Below are 24,441 nucleotides of genomic sequence, written 5' to 3' on the forward strand. Positions count from 1 at the left end.
ATACCATGTAAAAGCTATATACGTGTCAATCTATCACTTTAAAAATAAAAAAAGACAATACTTTATTACTAAAGAACAAAAAGCACCTGAAGATTTTCAGTGACAAGTAACACACTGGGAGAAGAAAAATCATGACCTCCATCCAAAGACAGCCCAGCCTGCTACCATCTTAGTGGAGACATGTACATACACTGCTGAAGTGGGACAGAGGTGGAGTCAGGGAGGGAAAAGGAGCAGAGGAGATGAACAAAGAGCCATACCTGATGAAAGGCAGCATATCAGTTACATAAAGATGATGGATCAAAATACTGTCAGAATTTTTTAAGTTGTCCTTTCGACTGAAGTTCATTTCTCAGACACAACATTCACACTCTACGGAGCCCAAACTCCAGTAAACTGGTCTAAGATTATTACATACAAAATTAATACCTTTAGAATGCCTTTATGTATTTATGAACAGATAAGAGGATCAAAGAAAAATCAATAATGCTTTTAATTAGGTATATAGTCCCAATCTGACATGAAGATTCAAATTCTTAACCCAACCTCCTATACTTAAATCCAAGTTCTACTACAAATCCAAATAGCCATACTTGAGAGTTCCAAACATTCAACATTTGTTGATTCTGATAAATCCTTTCTAGTTTTGAATTAGAAGATTCTAAAATTAAATTACCAGAAATATGTTCTACCAAATGTTTGCCTTAAAAACTGATTCAAAGGACTATTTCAGACATTCACATATTTCTGTTATAGGTAACTTCTTTTAAAAACCACAATGTGGCTCCATCACCTGCATCACACAGTCTTGCAGAGGGACAGATGACAGAGGAACATGATGTAGAGGGACAGATGTACAAGGATATGACCACTTTATTCTAACTTGGCTTAAAAGGAACCATTCTATACAAGAAATACAGATTCGAAGGGACACTACCACCTCCACCAGCAATGTCTACAATAGCCAAACTATGGGGAGAGCCCAAGTGTCCATCAACTGATGAATGGATAAAAAAGTTGTGGTACATATATACAATGGAATATTACTCAGCCATCAAAAAGAATGAAATCTTGCCATTTGCAACAACATGGATGGATCTACAGGGCATACTGCTAAACGAAATAAGTCAGAGAAAGACAAATATCATATAATTTCACTCATATGTGGAATTTAAGAAACAAAACAGATGAACATAGGGGAAGGAGAAAAAGAAAAAAAAAGAGAGAGGGAAACAAGCCATAAAAGACTCTTAACGATAGAGAACAAATTGAGGGTTGATGGAGGGAGGTGGGTGGGAAATGGGCCAGATGGGTGATGGGGATTAAAGAGGGCACTTGTGATGAGCACCAGGTGTTGTCCATAAATGACTTGCTGAATTCTACTCCTGAAACCAATATTGCACTGTATGTTAACTAACTAGGTTTTAAACAAAAGCTTTTAAATAAATAAATAAATAAAAATAAAAGGAACCATTCTTCTCTCCCTATAAAACTGAATGGAGAAGAAAAGAATTTCAGAGGACATTTAATTAATGTTTACCCACTACTCTAAAGGCATCTTCGGGAGAAAAAAAGGGAACCACACAGTAGTTTAACAATCAAAGTCCACTTGTTGAACACATATCCACAATTATATCACCATTAAGCTGATTCCATGTGGTCTCTTAAAAACTAAATTATTTTTCATCTCTGAATTTACCATTGCAACATTCTATTTTCAACAAATGTTTAGGGTTTAGGACTTTGTTCTGGGTTTTTTTTTTTTTTTTTTTTTTTTTTTTTTTTTTTTTAAGAGGTAAAGATTCCCCTGAATTACTTACCTCACTGAGCCAGTTTTGNTGATCCGCAGATTGAGGAGTTCCCAGCTTCCAAGACAAAGTATTCGCAACACTGTCCAAGACTGTTCCTTTTAAGTTAGTAAGCCCTATAATGAAAATTGTATGCTACATTAAAGAGACCCTTAATTCACATAATTCCAAGCAAACTCTAAGAAAAAATCTTAAAACAAAGGAAAGGTCATAAAATAAGACAAAACCAAAGCAATAATAACATATACTCTATTTACTATCATCTCTCATCTCAATGCTTTGTGGGTGCTGAATAATTGACTGCAAAGCAAAAAAATATATATATTATTATTGGTTTGGCTTTGATCCACTTCATTCTGTTCTATTTTCATTTGGAAACAAGTAACAAAGTGCAAAAATCAGAAAATTCAGTTTGAAAATGCTGTCCCATTTTTGCAAGCCCTATATTTCCCAGGCAATTTGGACACTATCTCAAGTAAATGGACAGTAAAATCATGAAGAGGTTAATGTCTATATGACACCTAGGCATAAAGTAAATTATTCATTTGAGCTAATTGTCTGGACACTATTGACATTTTTCAGTTTAATACTGGATATTGTATAACCACAGCATGCGGCTAAGAAGACACCCAAAAGAATTCTTTGTCAGAACAAAAATTCAATTTTAGGGATTACTGATTAGCCACTCGGGGAGCATTCCATTCCCTCTCACATAATAAAACCACTCTGTTCTGGTTTGGACTTGCATGTTTCTTCAATAAATAATAAAATAACGAAGCTAAACATACTAGCGTTATCAACAGATACTGATATATGGCAGTACATCTGTTGTCATAACCTATCCAGAGAAGATTCCAAAATATGAAATGAGCAAACAAATAAAATATTCATCTAATGTTGTGTAATAATTATTATACTCCTATGAGTGTGCCAGGTGCTCAGTCAGCCTCCATAAACACAAAGGCAAATAATCGACGGCATCTTAAAATACCTTCCTTGTAAAATGAGAATAATATTTCCTACCTCCAGAATTAGTGTGGGGATGAAATGAGCTAATATTTGTAAAGCACCCAGCATTAATGCCTACAGTATGTCAATGTCTACTTCTATGCCCAATTACACGTGGCTATTTCATTTTTATTATTATTATGAACCACTCTGAGCTGCTAAAGCAACAGCTATGAAGAAACAATTTCTTATAATAAAGAAGCACAAGCCAAGAATCAATGAAGACTAATGTGAAAAGTCAGAAATCAGGGCAACTTAAAAGGAAAGAAAATTTCTATCTTCAAAATTGAAAAATACAGCAGGCCAGTGTTTGCTGTTGCCTTGTTTGTTTTGTAATAAGATGAAGGAAGGGAGAGTGTGCAGGAAAACAAGCACCCCACGTATCATTGGTGAGAGCTCAGACTGGAGAGTCCTTTGTGGAAATCAATTCATCGATATCGACAGCCAACCAAAAGCCCCTACACTCCATTCCTACAAAAATAATCAAAATGCACAAGGAAGTACACTGAAGGAAAAAAGAACAAACCAATTATTAGTGTGAGAATTAAACAATGCAGAATATGTTTGAACATATGCTTATGAAAAAAGACTGGAGTTAGAATATTAAATTTTAAGAGTTAAGTGGTAATGGCATTACAAATGATTTATTTATCCTCTTCTACTTTCTTCTAAATTTCCCACATTAAACACCTTTTATTTTTATAATTGAATAGCATTTTTTTTAAAAAAACTAAAGCTTCAACTGTCTTTGAATCCAAATTAATACAAGTTGCTATTATAAACAGAGTATTCATCTGATCCAGTGTGACACGTATGGTCACGGACAGCTACAAGAATCCTTTATTATAGAGTATAAGAATAAAAAATAGCCATGCTATGTTGCCAGTAAGCAGCATGCCTGAAGCGGTGGAAATAGAAAAGAAAAAAAAAAAAGAAATACAGAAAACAGATCAAGATATATGAAAGGAAAGATAAGAGAAAGATGATATAATTAGAGAGGCACTCACAGAAAAAAGTATTTTCAACAAGTGCCTCTTACTACCTTATTCTAGTTACTGTCATAGAACCGCTACTGTAAGTTTCTTTGGTTACTATAACCAACAATAATAAAAGAAACTAGATGACGAGGAAGGGGGGAGGAAATAAAAAAGACACACACAAATTTGGGATATACTATTGATATATCTGAGAACCTTAGTAAAACCAAGAAAAAAACACTACAGGCAAGAAGGCACCTGTGATGACACTCCAAGAACTAGACACCGGTCCTCACCTCTCCCCATATCAGGATGCCACTGGCTTTGTTAAAATTCAAATCCTCCCATTTAATTTTAAAATCAGAATTTTGACTAACCACAAATTTAAGTAATAATGAAACTCTGCTGCCCCCTGCTGGTCATTCAAATTCACCAACTGAAGAAAAGTCTAAGGGTCTAAAAGTTCATTTTTAGACGCTAAGTGAAATAAGTCAGAAAAAGACAAACACATACGATTCCATTCATACGTGGAATTTAAGTAACAAAACAAACGAAGGAAGAAGGAGACACTAACCGAGAAACAGACTTAAGGAACTGATGGTTACCAGAGAGGAGGCGCGTTGGGGGGATGGGTGAAATAGATGATGGGGATTAAAGAGCGCACTTATTATGATGAGCACTGAGTAATGTATAGAATTGTTGAATCACTGTATTATACACCCAAACCTAATATAACACTGTATGTTAACTACACTGGAATTAAAAAACTTTTTTTAAAAAAGTCCATTTTTAGAGAAAACTCTTTTTCTTTTTTTTTTTTTTTAGTAATTTTTATTTTGTTATATACAGCCACTCTGGAAAACAGTGTGGAGGTCCCTTAAAAAGTTAAAAATTGAGCTACCCTATGATCCAGCAATAGCACTAGGGAAAACGATTTCTAATGCAACTGAATAAATTTTGCCTTCTCTATAAACATTTGTTTTTTAGAAACCCAAAGCCTGAAACTTTTCAAATAGGAGACACAAACCTGCTCCTTTCCAAATTCCCTGAACAACTTGGGAGATTTAATTTTAAAACATTTCCTTGGGGCTATAAAATCCTTTGTTCTACAAAATGACCAAAGAAAACTAATTTCTTATTATAAAAAGATAACAAAATGGTCAAAGAAAACTAATTTAATAAGAAATTATCTGAATTATCTAAAAAGATAACTTAAGCATTCAATTTACAAAGAGATTTTCAATTAAAACATATGAGGAACTCTGAGTTATAAAATAAGGGGCTTTTTAAATATTGTAATAAAAGAACGGAGGTGGAAGATGTATCCTTTCTCCGCCTGAACGATTAATCTGCATAGAGTCATGATCTGACGTCACTCCATTGCACACTTGTCCTTCCACAGCCATGCAGAACTATTATTTAGAAAACAGTATCTATCACTTGAAAAAGTTTCCTAGTCAAACCTTTAATGATTTGCAGGATATCTTTTTGCCATCCTGAAGAGAACTGGAAACAAAAAGGAAGCTAAGAAGTATTTGTTTTTTTTATTTTTTTTCTTTTCTTTTTTAAAAAAGATCATGCTGACCACAGAACTTCAAGATAGGCACCCTCACAGATCACCAGTGGGAGTATAAATTGGAGCCAGCTCTCAGGAAACAACACGGTAATAAGTAGGAAGAGCCGAGAAAAATGTGCAAACCTTTTTCACTTCCAGGAATCAATCCAAAGACAAAAATCAGAAATGCCAAAGATGTATTTATGTACAAAGAAAAATTAAAAACTCAAACATAAAAGGTACAGCATTAAAGGAAATCTTAAATGAATTTTATATATCCATATGATGGATTTGTACGAAGTCCCTTAAAATGGTATTTAAAAAGCATTTTAAACAAGAAAATGACAAGACTAAAGTAAGATGAAAAGAATGAAACATAAAACAGTATACAATATGATCAGACAAGTAAATACACAGATATGTGATAGAGAAAGAAACAGAATAGAAAGAAATAAACCAAAATCTTAAGTGCTTATCTCCAGATGGAGGGAGTCGGGTTTTTTATCTTGATACTTAATTTTCCTAATTACCTATACTTGGGGACTTTAAAAGCAGTCTTGCAAATTTATTCAAATGAAATACTCTGCTATTTCTACTGAAGAAAAATAAGAACTGACATAGTCGTTTTTTACTGCAAATAACAAACAGATCCTTACTTTCACAACACCATTTCCTTTACATTCAAACACCTGCTTCTTACCACACACATGATGTAGGACAGGATGGCGCCGGAAGAGCCTATGAGCGCCCCCACGATGGTCAGCAAGTTGTTGTTCAGCAGGAAGCCCTCCGCACACAGGGCCCAGCCTGAATAGCTGTTCAGCACAGTGATGACAACGGGCATGTCCGCACCCCCGATGGCAGCTGTCAAAGTCACACCCTAGGATGAAATCCAAAGCGGAAATCAAAATTAATGAAATAGAAATAAAGCCTCTGACACTGGACATCCTGGTTCTTAATCATTCTGGTTGTCTAATTAATATATTTACGTTGAAGCTCCATGGCTGGTAATGACCAAGTGCCTCCCATCTGATCAATTCTCCCACAGATATAACAAGTGTAAGCACTAAACCACCTCCCCCCCACCCCAGAAATATCCCTAAGTCCCTAAAAGGCAGTGATGAAAAGCAGGCAGAAACTAGAGAGGGGTCTGCACTTGAACAAAAATCACAGCACTGAGTGAATTTCCCAGTTTTTGTGGCATTAACATCAGGGCAGGTCCCCCATGGTGCCAAGAGAAACAGCTAAATCCAAAATACAAGCCCAGGGGGTGCCTGGGTGGCTCAGTCGTTAAGCGTCTGCCTTCGGCTCAGGGCGTGATCCTGGAGTTCTGGGATTGAGCCCCGCATCAGGCTCCTCTGCTTGGAGCCTGCTTCTTCCTCTCCCACTCCCCCTGCTTGTGTTCCCTCTCTCGCTGGCTGTCTCTCTGTCAAATAAATAAATAAATAAAATCTTTAAAAAAAAAAAAATACAAGCCCACAGTCTTGCTAGTTTGAAGATCCAAGGATAGTACTTAGGGTGACTACAGCAGCTAGAAAGTGAGAAGGGAAAATGCAGGGGAGCAAGCTAAAGAGAAGGAGCCCCAAATTCTATGTATTAACTCTGCCCAAAACTCGGGCTGACTCTTTAACTATGCATATGTGGGCAGACTCCAAGCAAACCTGCTAAGAAAAAAATAATAACAGATTTCAGCTGCCCCTATCATAAGGAAGCCAGACTTGAAATCTGAATGCAGCCAAGTTAGCTGCCTACAAAAACAAATAAATAAAAAAATAATGATCAATACTCTTTGGAGGAATACAACAGAACCCAAAGTCTCTCTAGTGCAACCCCAAATCACTAAACACAGGAAAGGAAAAAGAATGATGGGAGAAAGAGTTTTGCTTTTCATTCCACAAACACCTACATATTTTGAGTTTAAGATGTGAATGTATTCATGCACTACTTAATTTAGTCAAAAGCAATTAAAACAGTCCACAAAAATTTTATCTTACTCATTCTCATGTAAGCATAAAGTACCTCTTAAATATCAAATTCGCCTATTCTCAAAAACAGTAATTCTTAAAGTTTTGCGTTTCCATGCTGTTGGTTTTATTTTGAGACATTCTGTTTTACTGGATAAAAAAATATCAAAACCATTTTTCTTCTGTTTAAAATAAAACAAAAATCAGTGCTACATAAGCTGGGGAAAAAATGGGTTGTCAGTAGTCATAAAAAGAATTTTAAGTTAATTCTCAGACTTTTTTTTTTAAGTAGGCTCCATGCCCAGTGTGGAGCCCAATGGGGCTTAAACTCACAAGCCTAAGATCATGACCTGAGCTGAGATCAAGAGTCAGACACTTAACTGACTGAGCCACCCAGGTGCCCCGTACTCTTCAGATTTCTAAAGTTTCTCTACCAAAATCAGGCCTCTTAGGATTACATAAGTATCATTTTTAACACTGTAAATCTTGAATCAAGCAACCAGTATGTGTTTGACAAGTGATTACTGTATGTCTAGTTTTGTGCTAAGCACTACAAATTATTTTAAAAACCTAAAACATAAACCTTGTCTAGAATGTAGACTCCAGACTAGACAAACATGAAGGAATCTGTGAGTAACAGCTGTTTGCAGAGCATCCTCACCGACTGACATAGTAAAATGCTACACGGGGTAGCCTGTAGACGACTAGAGAATACTGTACGTATCAATATACTAAATGCGAAAATGAGAGAGGGCGAGGAGGACCATACCCATCATGAAGGCTTCGCTCAACTCCCCCACTGAACACACAGGGTTTATTAGATGTGTCTCATTTTACATAATTCTTTAACTTGGTATCATAGCTTCCAATAAATGAGAGCGCGACTAATGGGCAGCGAGTATCTGACGCTTATCGCGGAAAACCCAAAGCACTGTTTTGTGGGCCTTGTCACAATAAATAGGCACCTGATGAAAAGAATTGAAACACTTGGCTTTTTAAAATCCCCATTCACCAACACATTGATCCAGTGACAAGAGCCCCAAGCAATAAAGACGTCACACGGCAACGTTGAAAGGAACCGTTCAGTGATGAGAAAGAGTGGTTGTCTTCTTACGCTTTTCTGTATTTTCCAGATTCCGAAAAGAAGAACATGTAACATCATTCTAGAACATGTTTATTCCATCAAGGGTCTTGAAATGCTAGAAGTATGGTTAGACCACACTCTTAACAAAACACTGCCCGGTCCTCACTGACGATGTGCTTCCACCTCTCACTTCTTACCATGACAGCAGAGAGAGCCGACACAGAGCCCAGACAGGTAATGCCAGTGGTGAAGCTAGGGTCCATCATGAATGGGATTATCCCACCCACACTAGCAGCCAGCAGGCCTGCATTAAGTAAGTGCCTTCCGGGGAGCAGGAGAGGGGCGGATTTCAGGATACCTAGGACCAAGCGCAAGTCAGTCAGAAGCTAGCAAGTGTCATTACCCTCCCCCCCCACCCACACACACTCTTAAGTGCACATCATTTAATCCTAAACTACCAAAATTAAATATCAGAATAAGAAAAAAAAATGGTCCTGAAACATAAAAGCAAATTAGGGTTCTTACACGTAACAAATGTTAACAAAAGTAGGAGTATGGCTCAACTTAACTGTTCTTTACTTTGATCACATAACAATTTCTTTACTCTTTGTCCTAGCATCTTAAAAAATTACATTTTTCCCGTATGACCAACACAGAAGTTGTTAAGTGTGGTTTCATTTATTTAAAACTTCAAAACAGAGTCCTAGCACATTAGCATTTCTGATTCTATCAACTGAGCCCAAGGGAGCAGAGCCCTGGTTTGCTAGTTGTTTTTGAAAACAAAGCATGAGACAAGAGCATTGGAGGCTTGAAGTTCTTTTGTGATTTTTAAGTTTCATGGAAGTTCTCTATTTAATTTTAATAGCTTGATTACTCAGAGGCAAAGACCAGATTTTTATATCACAAGCTACTTTTCTCTATAGACTCACTTAGTCGTGAAAACACTGAAAACACAGCCTCTTGTGAAGTTTGGGGTTTTTTCCCCACTTCTAGTCTCATGGCTGACTTCGGCAGTAGCAAAAGATGGCAAGCCAGAGCTGTAAAACATGTATGTGCTCAAAACACATACACACCGTATGGGGATCACACAAACTTATTCAACAAGCTTCTCTTTGTTCTGGAAAATGTATAAAGTTCATTTCTGTGAACAGGCATCTCTAACTAAGGATCAGGAAGATGCTGTTTTGTTCACATGTATCATCGGTTGTCAACTAGTCCTGCCGCACAAAGTTCTGTGCACTTATTTCCTGCACCAGCTGCCTGCTAAAGAAATAGCTTCGAAGCTTTGTCGGATCTGTGAGGATCAATGAAGGAAAGCAATCCTGATGTGGAGGCAGGGGTCTGAGTGCTATACAAATTCTTCACCTAACGGGTTCTCCGTGAAGCCATTTTCGGAAATGGAAACGGACCCTTAAGCTCCCTAAACAATAGCTGTTGACCTCTCTGTTATGCTGAATCACTTACCCTGCAGTTTTCCATAAGCAACAAGAGAGCCACTAAACGTGACACCACCGATGTAAGTACCGAGGTAGGCCACGACCTTGGTGAGGTTCGCGGCTGCGTCCGTGGCAAAATGTGGGTATTCTACAATGTACTCGGCTATGCAAGTAAGCACAGCTGCCAAGCCCACTAAGCTGTGGAAAGCAGCAACTAACTGAGGTAAATCAGAAATCTGGATGCGTTTGGCAATTGTCAATCCTGTTGGGAAATGAAGGTCAAAGAGAAATTAAAACTTAACAGACCTTGGAGAAGCAACTACAATCAAGCCAATACTTGAATATTATTCAGCCATAAAAAAAAGACAGAAATCTTGCCATTCGCAATAATATTGATGAACCTTGAGGGTATTATGCTAGGTGAAATAAGTCCGAGAAAGATAAATACCATATGACCTCACTTATATATGAAGTCTAAAAGTAAAACAACAACAACAACAACAACAAACAAGGGCACCTGGGTGGCTCAGTCAGTTAGTCGTCCAATTCTTGGTTTCAGCTCAGGCCACAATCTCGGGGTCGTGGGATCGAGCCCTGCATCAGCAGGGAGTCTGTTTGTCCCTCTCCCTCTGCTCCTCCCCCTGCTCACTCGCTTTCTCACTCTCCCTCACATATATAAATAAAATCTTAAAAAAAAAAAAAAAAGTTCATAGGTACAGAGAACAGATTGGTGGTTGCTAGAAACGGGATGAGAGGTGGGCAAAATAGGTGAAGATTCCATTTATAAAATAAGTCATAGGGATATAATGTACAGCATAGTGACTATAATTAATGATACTGTATCACATATTTGAAATTTGCTAAGAGAGGAGATCTTAAAAGTTCTCATCACAAGAAAAAAAATTCTGCAACTATGTATGGTGACAGATGTTTAATAAACATTGTGATCATTTAGCAATATATACAAATATGGAATCATTTTGTACATCTGAAGCTAATATAATGTCAATTATATTTTTTTATTTTATTTCATTTTTTAAAATTTTATGTTAGTTTATTTTTAGAAAGAACACACACATATGGGGACGGGCAGAGGGAGAGGGAGAGAGAGAATCTCACCACCTTGAGATCGTGACCTGTGCTGAAATCAAAAATCAGACCCTTAACTGACTGAGCCACCCAGACACCCCAATTATACCTCAACTTTAAAAAAAGACCACATTTAAGGGTTTCCATCCTTGTCCCTAATAAGTATTTATCTGCTTCCTAGTATGGGCTAAATATTCTCTTACAGGGACAATAGAGAAAGTAAGGTTATGCATACCCTTTCGAAAATAGTAGGTTTTCTCAACACACCCAACTCCAAAAACCCAAACACACAACACTAACACATGCCTCTTCCATCACAACCTGCAAATACTCCCCTAACACTTCAGATTACTTGAGGCTCCAAGCAAACCCTAACATTCTCCCCACTGCCTGAATAACCCAAGCTCTCTTCTCCACAGCCAACACTTGTTCCTGAGCACACAAGAAACAGGTGGAGGGGCGCCTGGGTGGCACAGCGGTTGGGCGTCTGCCTTCGGCTCAGGGCGTGATCCCGGCGTTATGGGATCGAGCCCCACGTCAGGCTCCTCCGCTATGAGCCTGCTTCTTCCTCTCCCACTCCCCCTGCTTGTGTTCCCTCTCTCGCTGGCTGTTTCTATCTCTGTCAAATAAATAAATAAAATCTTTAAAAAAAAAAAAAAAAAAAAAAGAAACAGGTGGAATATGAGGAAGGCCTGGGTTTTCAAGTGGGTGGGTGGAGACCAAGTCCAAAGGTAAAGAAATGCAAATACCTGGGTAACAAAAGTCCAAATGAAGAGACTCTGAAAGAGCTACATGGCTCAAGGTAGGTGATAGAGAAGGGGTGCACCCCAGAATATTTGCTAAGATCTTGTCTAAAGGTCTTCCTGCCATGAACCTACAGCACATTCTCCTTCGTTCCTTTCCAAGGACTATCAAGAAAGGACACAGAGCTTTCCTGGGGAAGTATAAAAGGAGGCCTAAAGCTACTGTTATACTGGTAAATATACAACCACCAGCTCCTCGGGATAAAAATATGTGCATATATAAATATGTACATGAGTTTTTAATGATATAAAGTAGCACATAATTTTCAAATAATAAAATATACGATACTCTTTATGGTAAACTCCATATTGCCAACTGACTTTCACAGAATGTATTCGTTGACTTTTGCCAAACTCATATCTGTCACCAACCTAGTGTTTACAACTGAGGAAATGAGTGTAGTTCCCACAGGAATGCTGGCCGACATTTTTGTTTGCATTAACAAGTAAGACAAAAGTGAAATGAGATATATGTGAGAACTTCACTCGTTGTCAACAATGTGAGCAACAGCTTGACTCTGATAATAGTTTTCAAATATTGGAAGAATATTTGCTCAATTTTTTGTGAGATTCACAATGTAATGGCTACAGACACAGCACACGTTAAAGTTTAAACTGCGTTATTAATATTTTCTCCATCTCTTTCTTAGGTCTGGACAATCAATGAAACAATAAATGAAATCCAGATTTGTAGCATTTGTTGATTTCCATGAGGTAAATGCAACCACTGTGGTCAATTTCAAGCTACCAATATATGTCATTAAATATGGAGTTGGGAAGAGATGGACAAAAGTCCACCTTTACACAGTATTTATAAAAACAGATATGAGTAATCTCAAGAGCATAGAAAATAAAATCTAACAAATTAATTAGAAAGTTATGAATAATAAAATTAACTTTGTGTCTAATATAATGTATTTATTTTGGTGAAGAGTCATAGTTCGTATCATTCTCATTAAAATACAAACATTTTAAAACATTTAACATTGAATAAGTAGATCAACTATGTCCAAAGAGTGAGCTAAAAAATGGGCATGTGTTCCCATAAAGGCAGAATTCCACCAAGTGCTTACCAATGGTACCGCCTAAAGCCATGGCTCCAGACATCTGAGCTAACAATTCTGGGGATGGTTTTAGGCCTCCGAGGGTGGCTGCCAGGCCACCAGCCACCCCAATCATGCCCAATGCATTGCCAAGACGAGCTGTTCCCTGGGTGGAAAGGCCGGCCAGGGCACCAACACAGCACAGACCTGAGCCTAGATACATGATCTTTTTAAACGAAAGGGAAGAGGAGAGAGAGAGAGAGAGAGAGTATCAAAACTTTCAGTCTATTAGCATAGGGAGGACTTCTCTTGAGAAAACATGATTTCCTAAAAACAATTTTAAATTCAGACAATACAGGGACCAGTTGGACTTCTTCTTTGAATATTTCAATATATTTTCCTATCCATTAGTAATATTAACAAATTAAATACCTTAAATTGTACTTGTTATTATACCATTTTGTAAATTGGTTTCTTTTTGGATTTGACAGCATGCACAAGAACATATGAAAGTATCTAAATGTAAACAGAGTTATGATGGGATCTAGACCTGACCAAACGCTGTAAAGGAGCCAAGCCCTGAGGCTGTAGATGCCAGGGACCATAACATACACTTTCTTCACGTCATAAGTCAGTCCCATGAGAGTCACACAAGTTGAAAGAATCATCATCTTCATTTTTTAAAAGAGCAAACCAAAGCTTAAAAAGTTTACATAATTCTTCCAAGGTCACATGATCAGAAAATAGCAAATCTGGGATTCAGACATGGGTCTCTCTGACACACCACTCCAACTCTTCTCAAAAAAGATTTTGTTCACTCAACAAGTAAGAAATGTTGGAAACGGCAGAAACCAAGGGAGACATGATTTTTCTGCTGTCAGAGCAATTGCAATCTCGTGATAGGCATTGAAAAGTGATAAAAAAAAATACTGAGTTCAGAACAAAGTTGAGTCTCTATTATCATATTGAGACATGGAACTTTGGAAGTTCAACTTGATTATTTCTGTTGTTCTATATAACATTCATTTTTACACTGTATTTTTTAAATGAACTGACATAACATCCCCTGGTTACAAGAGATGATGCACTAAATTTGTAGGGGAAGAAAGTAAGTAGGAAAAGGACTAACAGTATTTAACAGAAAAATTGCAAATTCTGTTACTGATTATTTCACTGTATCCCTACAACAATCCAGCCAGGTACATAATAACCTTCTTGATCCTTTTTACACGTCGAAAAACTGAGGGACAAACAGGTAAACCCATGTTAGCACATTCAGGTAGCAGGCAAATCTGTTTCTAGAATCCAGGGTCCTATCCCCTACATAGGAATCCTCTATTTGACCAAGATGTTTCTAGAGGTATTACTGTATTTGCTTGATAGAGCCTGAATTTTGGTAATGATAATGTTAAATCTAGTTGGAAAGAAAACACGGTGGCAAAATAAAAATTCTCAAAACAGCCTCTTACTTGTTCAATGTTATAACCACTGTAGAGAGCAGCTAGATATCCTCCAACGAAGGTACCCGCAGGGAGCAGATACACGTAATTGTATTCTGGGGGATCTGTGGGACGCTTGAACATGTCCAGCATTCTCTGGGTCACCAGAAAGCCGCCTTATCAAAGTAAACATGAAGCAGAAAGAGGTATTTGAGTAACATGATTTTTAAAACAATACAATTTTTCTACTTTAAGCACATCTTTATCACCTAGGGATAAAAATACATTTAGAACTGCAAAATTAAAACTTATTCTATCACTCAAGCCAGTTTCATTGAAGGTGGGGAACCCTATATTCAGGAAGAAAACTTGTAGTCGGAGTACAGAACCAACTATTTCTGCATGACTACAAGCAAACAGGCATTCAAGCAGCTTGGGAATGCGAAAGATCAAAGGCTGGTATTTTTTTTCAAATAGGGTATTTTGTTGGATAAACCTATAACTAGTGATAAAAGAAAAAAAATTCCATATCAACAGACACCAGATTTCTTAGACGCGTTAACTAATTTTTAGCTACAAAATAGCATCAAATGAGTTGACACAAGTGATGTGTTAGGCTTTCAGTTTTCAGAAACATAGGCTAGCATAAGGCAAAGGCTAAAACTTTATCTAAAAGCGTACTCATTTTCAGATGTTATGGTGATAGCTACAAGTCAACTTAATTCAAAACTATGCAATCAATAACCTCCAGCAAGACAATCATTTTGCTTGTTTATTTGGGGGGGCACTGAGGGAGGGGGTGTTCTTTTATCAAATAGTTTCTAAAAAATTACAGATAGGGGCGCCTGGGTGGCACAGCGGTTAAGCGTCTGCCTTCGGCTCAGGGCGTGATCCCGGCGTTACGGGATCGAGCCCCACATCAGGCTCCTCCGCTATGAGCCTGCTTCTTCCTCTCCCACTCCCCCTGCTTGTGTTCCCTCTCTCGCTGGCTGTCTCTATCTCTGTCTAATAAATAAATAAAATCTTTAAAAAAAAAAAAAATAAAAAAAATAAAAAAAAATTAAAAAATTACAGATAGGCAAAATAATTTTTCTTCACAGAGAGCATTTATGGTCTGAGTGAAACAATGTTTAAAGGCATAGTTAAATTCTTAAAATCCAAATGTCTAAACAAGTCCCAATGTCTATTCTATATGGATTTATAGTTGCTTCTCATGTCTACATTAAAAATAGCACTCTGGGAGGAGCGCCTGGCTGGCTCAGTCAGCAGAGTATGCGACTCTTGATCTCGGGGTTGTGAGTTCGAGCCCCATGCTGGGTGTAGAGCTTACTTAAATAATTTTTTTTTTTTAAATAACACTCTGGGCTCTCTGATCACCACTGCCATCGTACCTGCAATGTTGACTGAGGAAATAAATGTAGCAAGAGCGGCAAGGCCCTGAGAAGTTGTGGAAGGATACAAATGTCCTCCCATCAGTGCCAACCCACCAACTGCAGTCAACCCTAGGAAGAAAGAATCAAGATGGTGAATAGTTAGAGACAAGGCCAAACAAAATGTCACAGCTGTAGGATCTCACATGGACAGACACAAAGGAGAAAGTTCTCACGCACCATTGTCACTGAAGTACTACTGTGGGCAAAGAGTTAACAAAACTTTTTCTCCTTCTGCATAAAAATTTGGCCTTCCTTTAACTTTCTAGCTCTGTTCCCCTGGTAAAGATCTAAATCAATAATGTTTTGGACAAGAGGTAAAAAGGGACGTGGGTGAGTAAACTGTTTCTGAACTGGAAGGAACTATGCATGAACTATAAATATATGATGGCGAAGCCATGACTTTGAGCTTTCCAGAGTACGGGGCCCCTTGGAATTAGCCAGGTTCCCTGCAGCTGCTGGCAGCTGTGGCGAAAGCACCAGCAGCACGAGGCTTCCAAGCCAGGGCAGGCCCCACCCTTGCTCAATGTGGCTCTCACTCCTCGGATCTGAGCATCACTGGGGGCCAAAGAGAAGAGCTCCTGGGCAGCTGTGTGGACGCTGCACGGACCACTGTGAAGACTTGCGCCGGTCCAATGCTCGGCCGATGCTTGGCTGATGCTCGGCTACCCTGGCTGGCCAGCTTGGTTTCCTGTTCCAAAGGCTTCACAGTGAATCTGATGACAGGTATGGCCTACTTACGGCAGACTTGCTAGGCTGAATGTTTAGATGAATCTGTGATTTTAGAGGAAACCTTTCTCTAAAGGAAATTACAACTGAAAGAAAGAACAATGGCCCTGCACTGCTTGAAATGGGAGCAGCCCGAAGGCCTGACACGCTTGCTTGGCCCCTCACTTCTAGCCCCACCCTCGCCCCCTCTGGGAGCCCAAACCGCCAGAACCACCACCTCAGAGGCCAAGCCATACAATTTGTAAACAAAGGCTTTGGCAACCTCACTGAAAGCAGTTGGAGAGCTGAATAAGCCCATGAAAACCTAAAATGAGGGAAAACAAGAGAGGAGCAAACCTGAGATTGCATTAGTCACAGACATCAGTGGTGAGTGGAGAGCAGGGGTCACTCCCCAGACGGTGTGGTAGCCCACGATGCCAGCCAAGCCAAAAGTGGTCACCATCTGGGAAAAGGCTAAATTGGGCGCCACGATGCCCAAACCCAGCATCCCAGTGAGACCTACAGAAAGAGAAGACTGTGAGCTGACATCCAAATATCTCAAGATTAAAAGCACACAAACCCATACACAAACATGTGAAACACTCAATGCTTTTAAATTCTGCACCCAATAATGAGTTTGCCAATAATGAGTTTTTTTTTTTACACATTTCATGATGGGGAGTAGCAGGGGAGGTTAAAGGTATTATGAACAAAACTCAACTTCCTTACCACCACCTCCCAAAATAAAATAAGCTGTAAAGATCTAGTAAAATTTATGAGTCACCTTAATAACAATTTCCCCATTGTCCTCTTCGCTGTTTTGACTTTCATTGACAATGCCACATGTGTTCATACAAGCACTTTTGTTCCAGAATTACAGACCTACACAGGATCTACCAAAGCATTTTCTACTTGGGCAAGACACGACCTTTACAAGACAGGACTTTTTTGAAGCCAATTTCATGTCACTCAGCTTTGGCTGAGGAAGAGGGATTTTAAAAGAGTAGGAAGGATTTCATTCACTCCAGCACCTCCCCAAAACATATGGCCTCTACCCCACCCCCACCCCCCGGGGACAGAAGTTTTGCAATTGCTCCTGAAGCTGGCCTGGACTGCTGGCCAGGGCAATCAGCTCCAGCCTCAACACCAAGTCAGCAAACAGGATTTTACAAAGAAGAGGAAAAAAAAATACAAATTAAATTAAGAATGTGCAGAATACAAACAGTCAGCTCTGAACATACATCTTTAATTATTGCCTTTCCTAATAGCAAACATGTGGACGGCTGTTCTGCACAGAAGGAAGGGTTACCTAGTGGTCAGTAAAAACAGAATGCGAATGGGGGACCAGGGAGCTGGAATTCAACTTTCTTGAGCAAGGTACGTTTTTCCCCCCTTGATATGAAGTATTTCTTTATAAGTGGCACAGCTAGAACATCTAGGAATTGATATTAACTTTACTTTAGATCATGTAATAAGACTGCAGTTTTAATTTATATTTCCCTACCCACATATAAAATGCCCAGGGTTCCAATACATGGCCTGTTAACCATCTGGAGGGAGAATAGACAGAATATTGTTTTGTGTTCTAGTTAAACATCAAGAGAAGCCGTACAGAGTTGTGGTTAAGAACATGTTTTCATAAGCCAGACTGCCTAGTTCAAACTGTGGGTCTACTGTTTGCTAGCTGTGTGATCTCAGGCAAGTTACTTAGCTTCTCTGTGCTACAGTATTATCATCTGTGAAATTATTAACCCTCTCTGTCCTCATCTGGAAAAAGAAAAGAATAATATGCCCACCTCACTGAGGTCTTGTAAAGAGTAAATAGGTTAAGGCATAAGAAGTATTTAACGCAATGCCTAGCATTAATTAAATGACCACATTAATCAAGCAGCACTAAATTATCATAATCTGGAGTCCATTTTTTGTTGGGCATCTAAGATAGAAATCACCTATCTAAAGGATTTTTTTAATCAACTCCTTAGTAAACTAATGTCTTTTCTATAGTATATTTAATAATGTCACATGTGCCATTTCCACAGTCTTTGTAAAAAAGGAAAGAGAAAGGCAGAGAAAAAAAGAAAGGGAAAAGAAAGCAAATCACAGTCTTTGGAGAATGCTATTCAAATAGATTCCTAACGCACACATAAAAGAAAAATACTTGTTTTTATTATAAAGGAAGAAGTTTAAGGTAAAGAAAAACAAATATAAGGCCATTCTTTTATTCACTAAAATATGCTCTCATATCTATCAAAATGCAATAACCCTTAACGAATGAGAGAGAAACCTAGAAAAATAAACCATCATACGTGCCTCGCTATATTTCCTCACGAATCACAAAGAGAAACGGAAATTTACAATCCTTCCAAGAATCCTCTCCAGGTACAATATGATAATTTCTTTTTTTTTTTTTTTAACAAGTAAGAGCAAGTAGGGACACTGCCCCCATTTATTCACCATGTTCACAACGAGAGGCTTTTAGTCATTTTGCTGAGACTTGCTCTTCATTCAAGGAGAGTTACATGTTTCTCTTTCAAACATCTGGGCTCACGTGGGAATTTGGAGAATGCTGAGGCTACAAGAATTGTGTGCCTTGTGCTGGTCCTTAATTCTTTATAGTTTGCTTTTGTTCTGTTTTTGCTTTGGCTCTAAGTAGATCTAAATATTTTTAATTTATTCGGTGAGAGAGAAACCAATTTAAAATCAAATGTCCATATTTCAGACTCTAACAATTCATAACCAGAATAACTATTTACCACTATTTTACAGTGATTGTTTAATGAACTAAAAAGCAAAGAATTCATGTTAAATTGTAAAGAAATGAAAATTTAAAAATTGAATTTTTTTACTAGGTGAAGAACTTAGGATGTCAGACAGTCAAGGGCCATCCCCGTCTCCTCCTGTTCATTCTTCAACGCAAACATGTGGTTCCCCAGTCTTACCCAGCATCCAGATGACCACAACTGGTGTTTTATAACTCGTAAAGATAAATAAATAACCACATGAATAGGCACTTAACACCAACACGATCTGATACACATCACTGCTCCATATATTTGATGTAAGATTAAACTCTTCACAGCTACATTTTAAATGTTTTCTGTGAAAAGCATTAACAGCCCATCTATGCTTCCACACACATTCACTGCAGTACCCCGGCGAGCGCCTCTTTTCTCTGCTGTCAGCCACCAGCGCAGCCTCCAAGGCCGCGGAGGTGAGACTAGTAACACGTTTATGAAAACTTGTTTCTAACAGGCCCACCTCCTCACAGAATCCAAAGGAAGACAACAGGATCTCATTCACTAATTTTGACAATTAACGAATTTCTTAAAAAACCCAAACAATCAGGACGCAACCGTCATGCGTAGGCGTCCTCACCTGCGGTATATGCAGAAGCTGTGGTCACCGTCTTCCTGAAGGGGGTGATGGTAGCTGCCTTCTCAGCTTCCAGCTCAGCTACTGTCTTCGGTTTCACTGGGGCACCCTGAGGAATATTTTTCGGGGTGGGAGCGGGGAAAATCACTTCGCCATCCTAACAGAAATTAGAAAAACAGAAATTTTTTTAACAGTCAATCCAGCATTTCAAAAACACAGAAGATAGTGATTGTGCTGGGGGGAAAAACAACTGTTCTTTTAAACATAATTTTTTAAAAGATTTATTTTTTTAAGCAATCGCTACACCCATCGTGGGGCTTGAACTTACAACCCCGAGATCAAGAGTGGCATGGTCTACTGACCGGCCCAGCAAGGTGCCCCCTTAAATATAATCTTAAATAAATTCATGTCATTTATAACTTATTTTATATAAATATGTGTGTACATATAGAATGTTTGTTATGCATGCAGACATAGATACATGATTTCTATGTGCACAGAACATATATGGAAAAACATAGATCAATCCGCTAAAAGGAGATAGGTGGCAAGGGAAAGTTTGATTTTTACTTTATTCAGTTCTGGTTTTTTGTTTTGTTTGTTTTTGTTTTTCAAAAGCAATACATATTTTGGATGAGTTCATATGTATCTAAGCCTTTGTGATATTTTTCTTTAAGTCATTCTGCATTTCTAAACACTTTTTATTGGCATAAACCCAACACATCAACCCTTTATTAGTTTATATCTCAATTCCAAAATAGGATCCTTCCATAAACAGAAATCCTAAAACACATTTCTAATGAAAACTCGGGAAGGAGCAGGTCTCTCGACTTACCTTCATCACTACAGTTCCTCTAATGACATGACCCATTGTACCAAAGTCAAAGTTGTCTTTCACTTCAAAATAAAAATTATCTTTGTCAGGGCTGATGGCCTTCAGGAGCTTGGTGATGTTGTTGGAATACAGGGTGCTGGCCTGTGTGGCCATTCGGCTGGGAAGGTCTGTGTAGCCTATGTGAGTAACTCCCTACATGAACAAAAATACAGTCAGAAAGGTCCAATTCTATCTGTTCACATTCCTTCTAGGACACTTCCCAGTCATAGCCAAGGCTAAGTAGTGAAATTACATACCTTTATAAATATAGACACATTTCACAAACAAATATAGATTTCAAAAACAGCTTCCAATGTGCCTGTTTTCAATTTAAAAAATTTTCAGGCCTCAGTTTCTCTGAGTACTTAAAGGAATAAACACTCCCTTACAAATCCCTAAAGACATGGGAGTTGGTCCACAGATAGAAGAAGCTGTTTGCTATACCTTATGAACATAGAGTTCTCCCGGCTTAGTGGTTTCAAAGTTTCCGCCAGCCTCAGCCGCTAAATCCACAACAACTGAACCTTCCTTCATTGACTCAATCATCTCCTTACTAAATAAAACTGGAGCTTTTTTACCTAATAAAATCAAAGAGAACAGTACAAATTATATTATACTTTTTTAAACTCTATTTCCTAATTATTACAGTAGTCTCTGGACACTCAAAAATGCAACATCTGAAATTTTAACTCTTTCAAGATACCCCGAAAGTCCATCGCACAGGTGAGACTGGTCATCCTCCTAGGAAGAAACAGAAAGTATGAACTGCAGAGCCAATAAGGAGGCATCCTGCCATTTACTCACTCGGTGTGGAAATCTCAGCATTGCTCTCCCAAACTGGCTGACATCCCGGACCACTCGTGAAGACATAAACATTTTGCCTGTATTTTTTTTTTAATGTCTAATGGTAAACTATTAAGGAAACTATGTGCACCTGAGCTGGACAATTCACAAAGATCACAAATGTCAAGAGAATATTCGATAGTAATTTATGAATTACAAAATGGAATATTTCCAAACATCTTAACAAACTTCACCAGATTTTCCCACATGTTATATTAATCTACCTTCATTTAACACAGGATAACTTCAAGAAGAGATGGGGAAATGCCATGAAATGAAAACAGTAGGAAATCCCAGTTTGGAATTGGGATTAGGAATCACTAATACACTTTTATTCCCCCTCATCGGTATTTATTCTGCCTCTGATGAGTCAAGCCCTATACCTGCTGCTCAGAATATACCAGCAGATAAGCAGAAGAAATCCCAGTTCTTATGGAACACTTGTCAAGCTAACATATATTAGTTACACTCAATGGGGCCCACACTGTCAGTATATTACCACGTTCAAGTTTCATAGAATAATACACACCTAAGCCAAAAGACAAAGGAAATAAACTTGTGAGATCGGTAGTAGGAAAGCAGAGTTAATAGCCTAAGTATCTATCTCCTCTTTGAGAAAGTTTCGACTCTGTGTCTACAGAATTTTAGTAAAAACACTATCAATTTTATAAATGGAAATTAATATAAACTAAAATTTGCACCATAATAATCTGTTTTTCAATCAACTTGATTGGAATACACGTGATTCAAAAAAGAAAAATGAAGATTTGTAGCATGTGGAAAAAAACGTTATAAAGGTACAAATGGGTATTTATATAGTACCTCTCTCCTCCTCGAAGCAAACCTTATATTTCCCAGATAAAGTCCAAATCCCAAGCCTGCTATCACTGAAGGCCTTCCTCACGGGGTATAAGCCCTCTTTCTCACATTCTCTCTCATTACTTCCCCCACTGGGCATTCTGCTGCAGCCACGCGGGGCGAGCTGCCCCGTGGTTTGTTAGATCATCTTTTGAGTCTCCATGGAAGAGCAAGAATGAGGAGATATTTTCCCCCAAAGACAACACTTTGAAGTCCTAGTGGTTTCATCACTTCTCAAAATTCTCTGGAAATATTCCTTTCCTCTACTCTCCCCACTGCAGTCCAACAAAACCATCTTGAATATTTAAACTTTACTCAAACTTGAGATTTTGGGGATGCAAACAACATAGATCTGGGGACTCTCGCCACCCCCTCAAAAAAAGGTCATGTTGCTGAGCTCTGCAGTCATTTCAAACTATGGATCATATGGTCTCATCCACATAAACTGGCAAATTTAAAGTGCCAAGGTCTACTTTCTAGTTGTTTACGATCATCCCCCTTCCTCTTCTCTAGCCACAGCCGCTTCTCCATTAACCTCTTGTTTGCTACACCTTTTCCTCACACCTTAGTTGTTCCCTCCAGTCCTAGGCTGATATGCCTTAAACTGCAATTGGGATCCAGGTCCACCCCCTTTGACTCGTAACTGCACCAACTTTACAGCCATCAACTTCACAAATTTGATTTAGCATCTAATTAATTCCTCCTGCCATAAAAATTCTGGCTTCCTTCTTTCTTCTGACCCAGTGAGAGCTAAGGATCCATTCCTGGACTGTAACCCTACTGACTTTACAAGACCTCAAGTGGCCAAAACCATTTAGGCAAGAAAACATCTGATCTACCACCTATTTGTTTCTGATTTTATTCACTCAACCTTCACAAAGCAATTATGCAGTAGCTGACCCAACTTTAAATGCACAGACACACACACACATAAACACACTTGCATCTTAACAAAGATAATAACTGTTCTGTCCATATTGTCAGTCTGAAATTCAACTTATTTTTTTTAAGATTTTATTTATTTATTTGACAAAGATAGAGACAGCCAGCAAGAGAGGGAACACAAGCAGGGGGAGTGGGAGAGGAAGAAGCAGGCTCATAGCAGAGGAGCCTGATGTGGGGCTCGATCCCATAACGCTGGGATCACGCCCTGAGCCAAAGGCAGACGCCTAACCGCTGTGCCACCCAGGCGCCCCTGAAATTCAACTACTTTTGAAAGGATAAGATATTCTTTCACATCAAGTAATTTATTTAGTCAAATAACTAGAGGGTGAGTTAAAATTTATTTAAGCCATGGAGAAAAATTTAGACTACATCAAATTAAGTAAAATGCACACAATGAAATAGTTTATGTAGATTGCTACCATTAGGTAAAAAATTTTATATATACATATATGAATGTTTCATATATATTTATACACATACATTAAATACTACATATACCATATAGTTTCTAGTAAATTCTACATCGTGTAACATTTAACCATAGCAGGATATCTTTGAGTGGTAAGACTATTTTCTTTTTTGTGCTTTTCTTTATCTCCTAAATTTTCTATAAGAGCTAGTTTTAATTTTATAATTTAAAAAAATCCTAATTAAAGGCTACAGGGAATACAATGGTGAATATAACAGTGCAGCTGGCTTTAAACATTCACATGTGGATTAATTTTTTGAAAATTCTAAAAGTGCAGAAATGAAAATTGAAAACAGAAGGGAAAAAATAGAGCCAAAAGAGGAGCAGGGTAATACATAAAAGTTCCAAATGAGCAAATCCCCAAAAGAACAGTTCAAGAGGAGGAAAGATGAAGAAGGCAAATTCAAAATACTATCTTACCCTCATGGCCTACTAGGGTAAAAATGTAATATATGATAAATGTGGCATGACAAAATGGAAGGAACAAAAGGATTAAGATGATCAGTTAGATATCCTGGGGGAAAAAAATCTACCCAAACTTAGAATCAGACTTCAAACTAAACTCTAAATTCTATAGATCAGAATGAATTATAACAGAGAATCAACCTTTGGAGCACCTGGCTGGCTCAATCAGAAGAGCATGTGACTCTTGATCTTGGGGTCGTGAGTTCGAGCCCCACGTTGGGTATACAGATTACTTACAATAAATAAAATCTTAAAAAAGAGAGAATCAACC

General features: G+C 38.2%; 1 protein-coding gene across 5 annotated transcripts in view; it reads right to left on the minus strand.

Annotated features, from left to right (window-relative positions):
* Positions 1-24,441, minus strand: part of NNT (nicotinamide nucleotide transhydrogenase) — a 94,169-nt gene that overhangs the window by 24,403 nt on the left and 45,325 nt on the right. For all 5 annotated transcript variants that reach the window (XM_002921712.4, XM_011228085.3, XM_034656942.1 and 2 more), the window contains 10 exons: positions 21,035-21,168; positions 20,552-20,743; positions 19,720-19,873; positions 16,702-16,863; positions 15,598-15,708; positions 14,237-14,382; positions 12,798-12,993; positions 9,861-10,094; positions 8,594-8,754; positions 6,049-6,228 (listed from right to left, as the gene is read on the minus strand). In XM_002921712.4, the coding sequence (XP_002921758.1) occupies positions 6,049-6,228; positions 8,594-8,754; positions 9,861-10,094; positions 12,798-12,993; positions 14,237-14,382; positions 15,598-15,708; positions 16,702-16,863; positions 19,720-19,873; positions 20,552-20,743; positions 21,035-21,168 (1,670 nt within the window). The remainder of the gene's footprint in view (positions 1-6,048; positions 6,229-8,593; positions 8,755-9,860; positions 10,095-12,797; positions 12,994-14,236; positions 14,383-15,597; positions 15,709-16,701; positions 16,864-19,719; positions 19,874-20,551; positions 20,744-21,034; positions 21,169-24,441) is intronic.

This window comes from Ailuropoda melanoleuca, chromosome 3, assembly GCF_002007445.2.
Source record: "Ailuropoda melanoleuca isolate Jingjing chromosome 3, ASM200744v2, whole genome shotgun sequence".
NCBI lineage: Eukaryota > Metazoa > Chordata > Mammalia > Carnivora > Ursidae > Ailuropoda > Ailuropoda melanoleuca.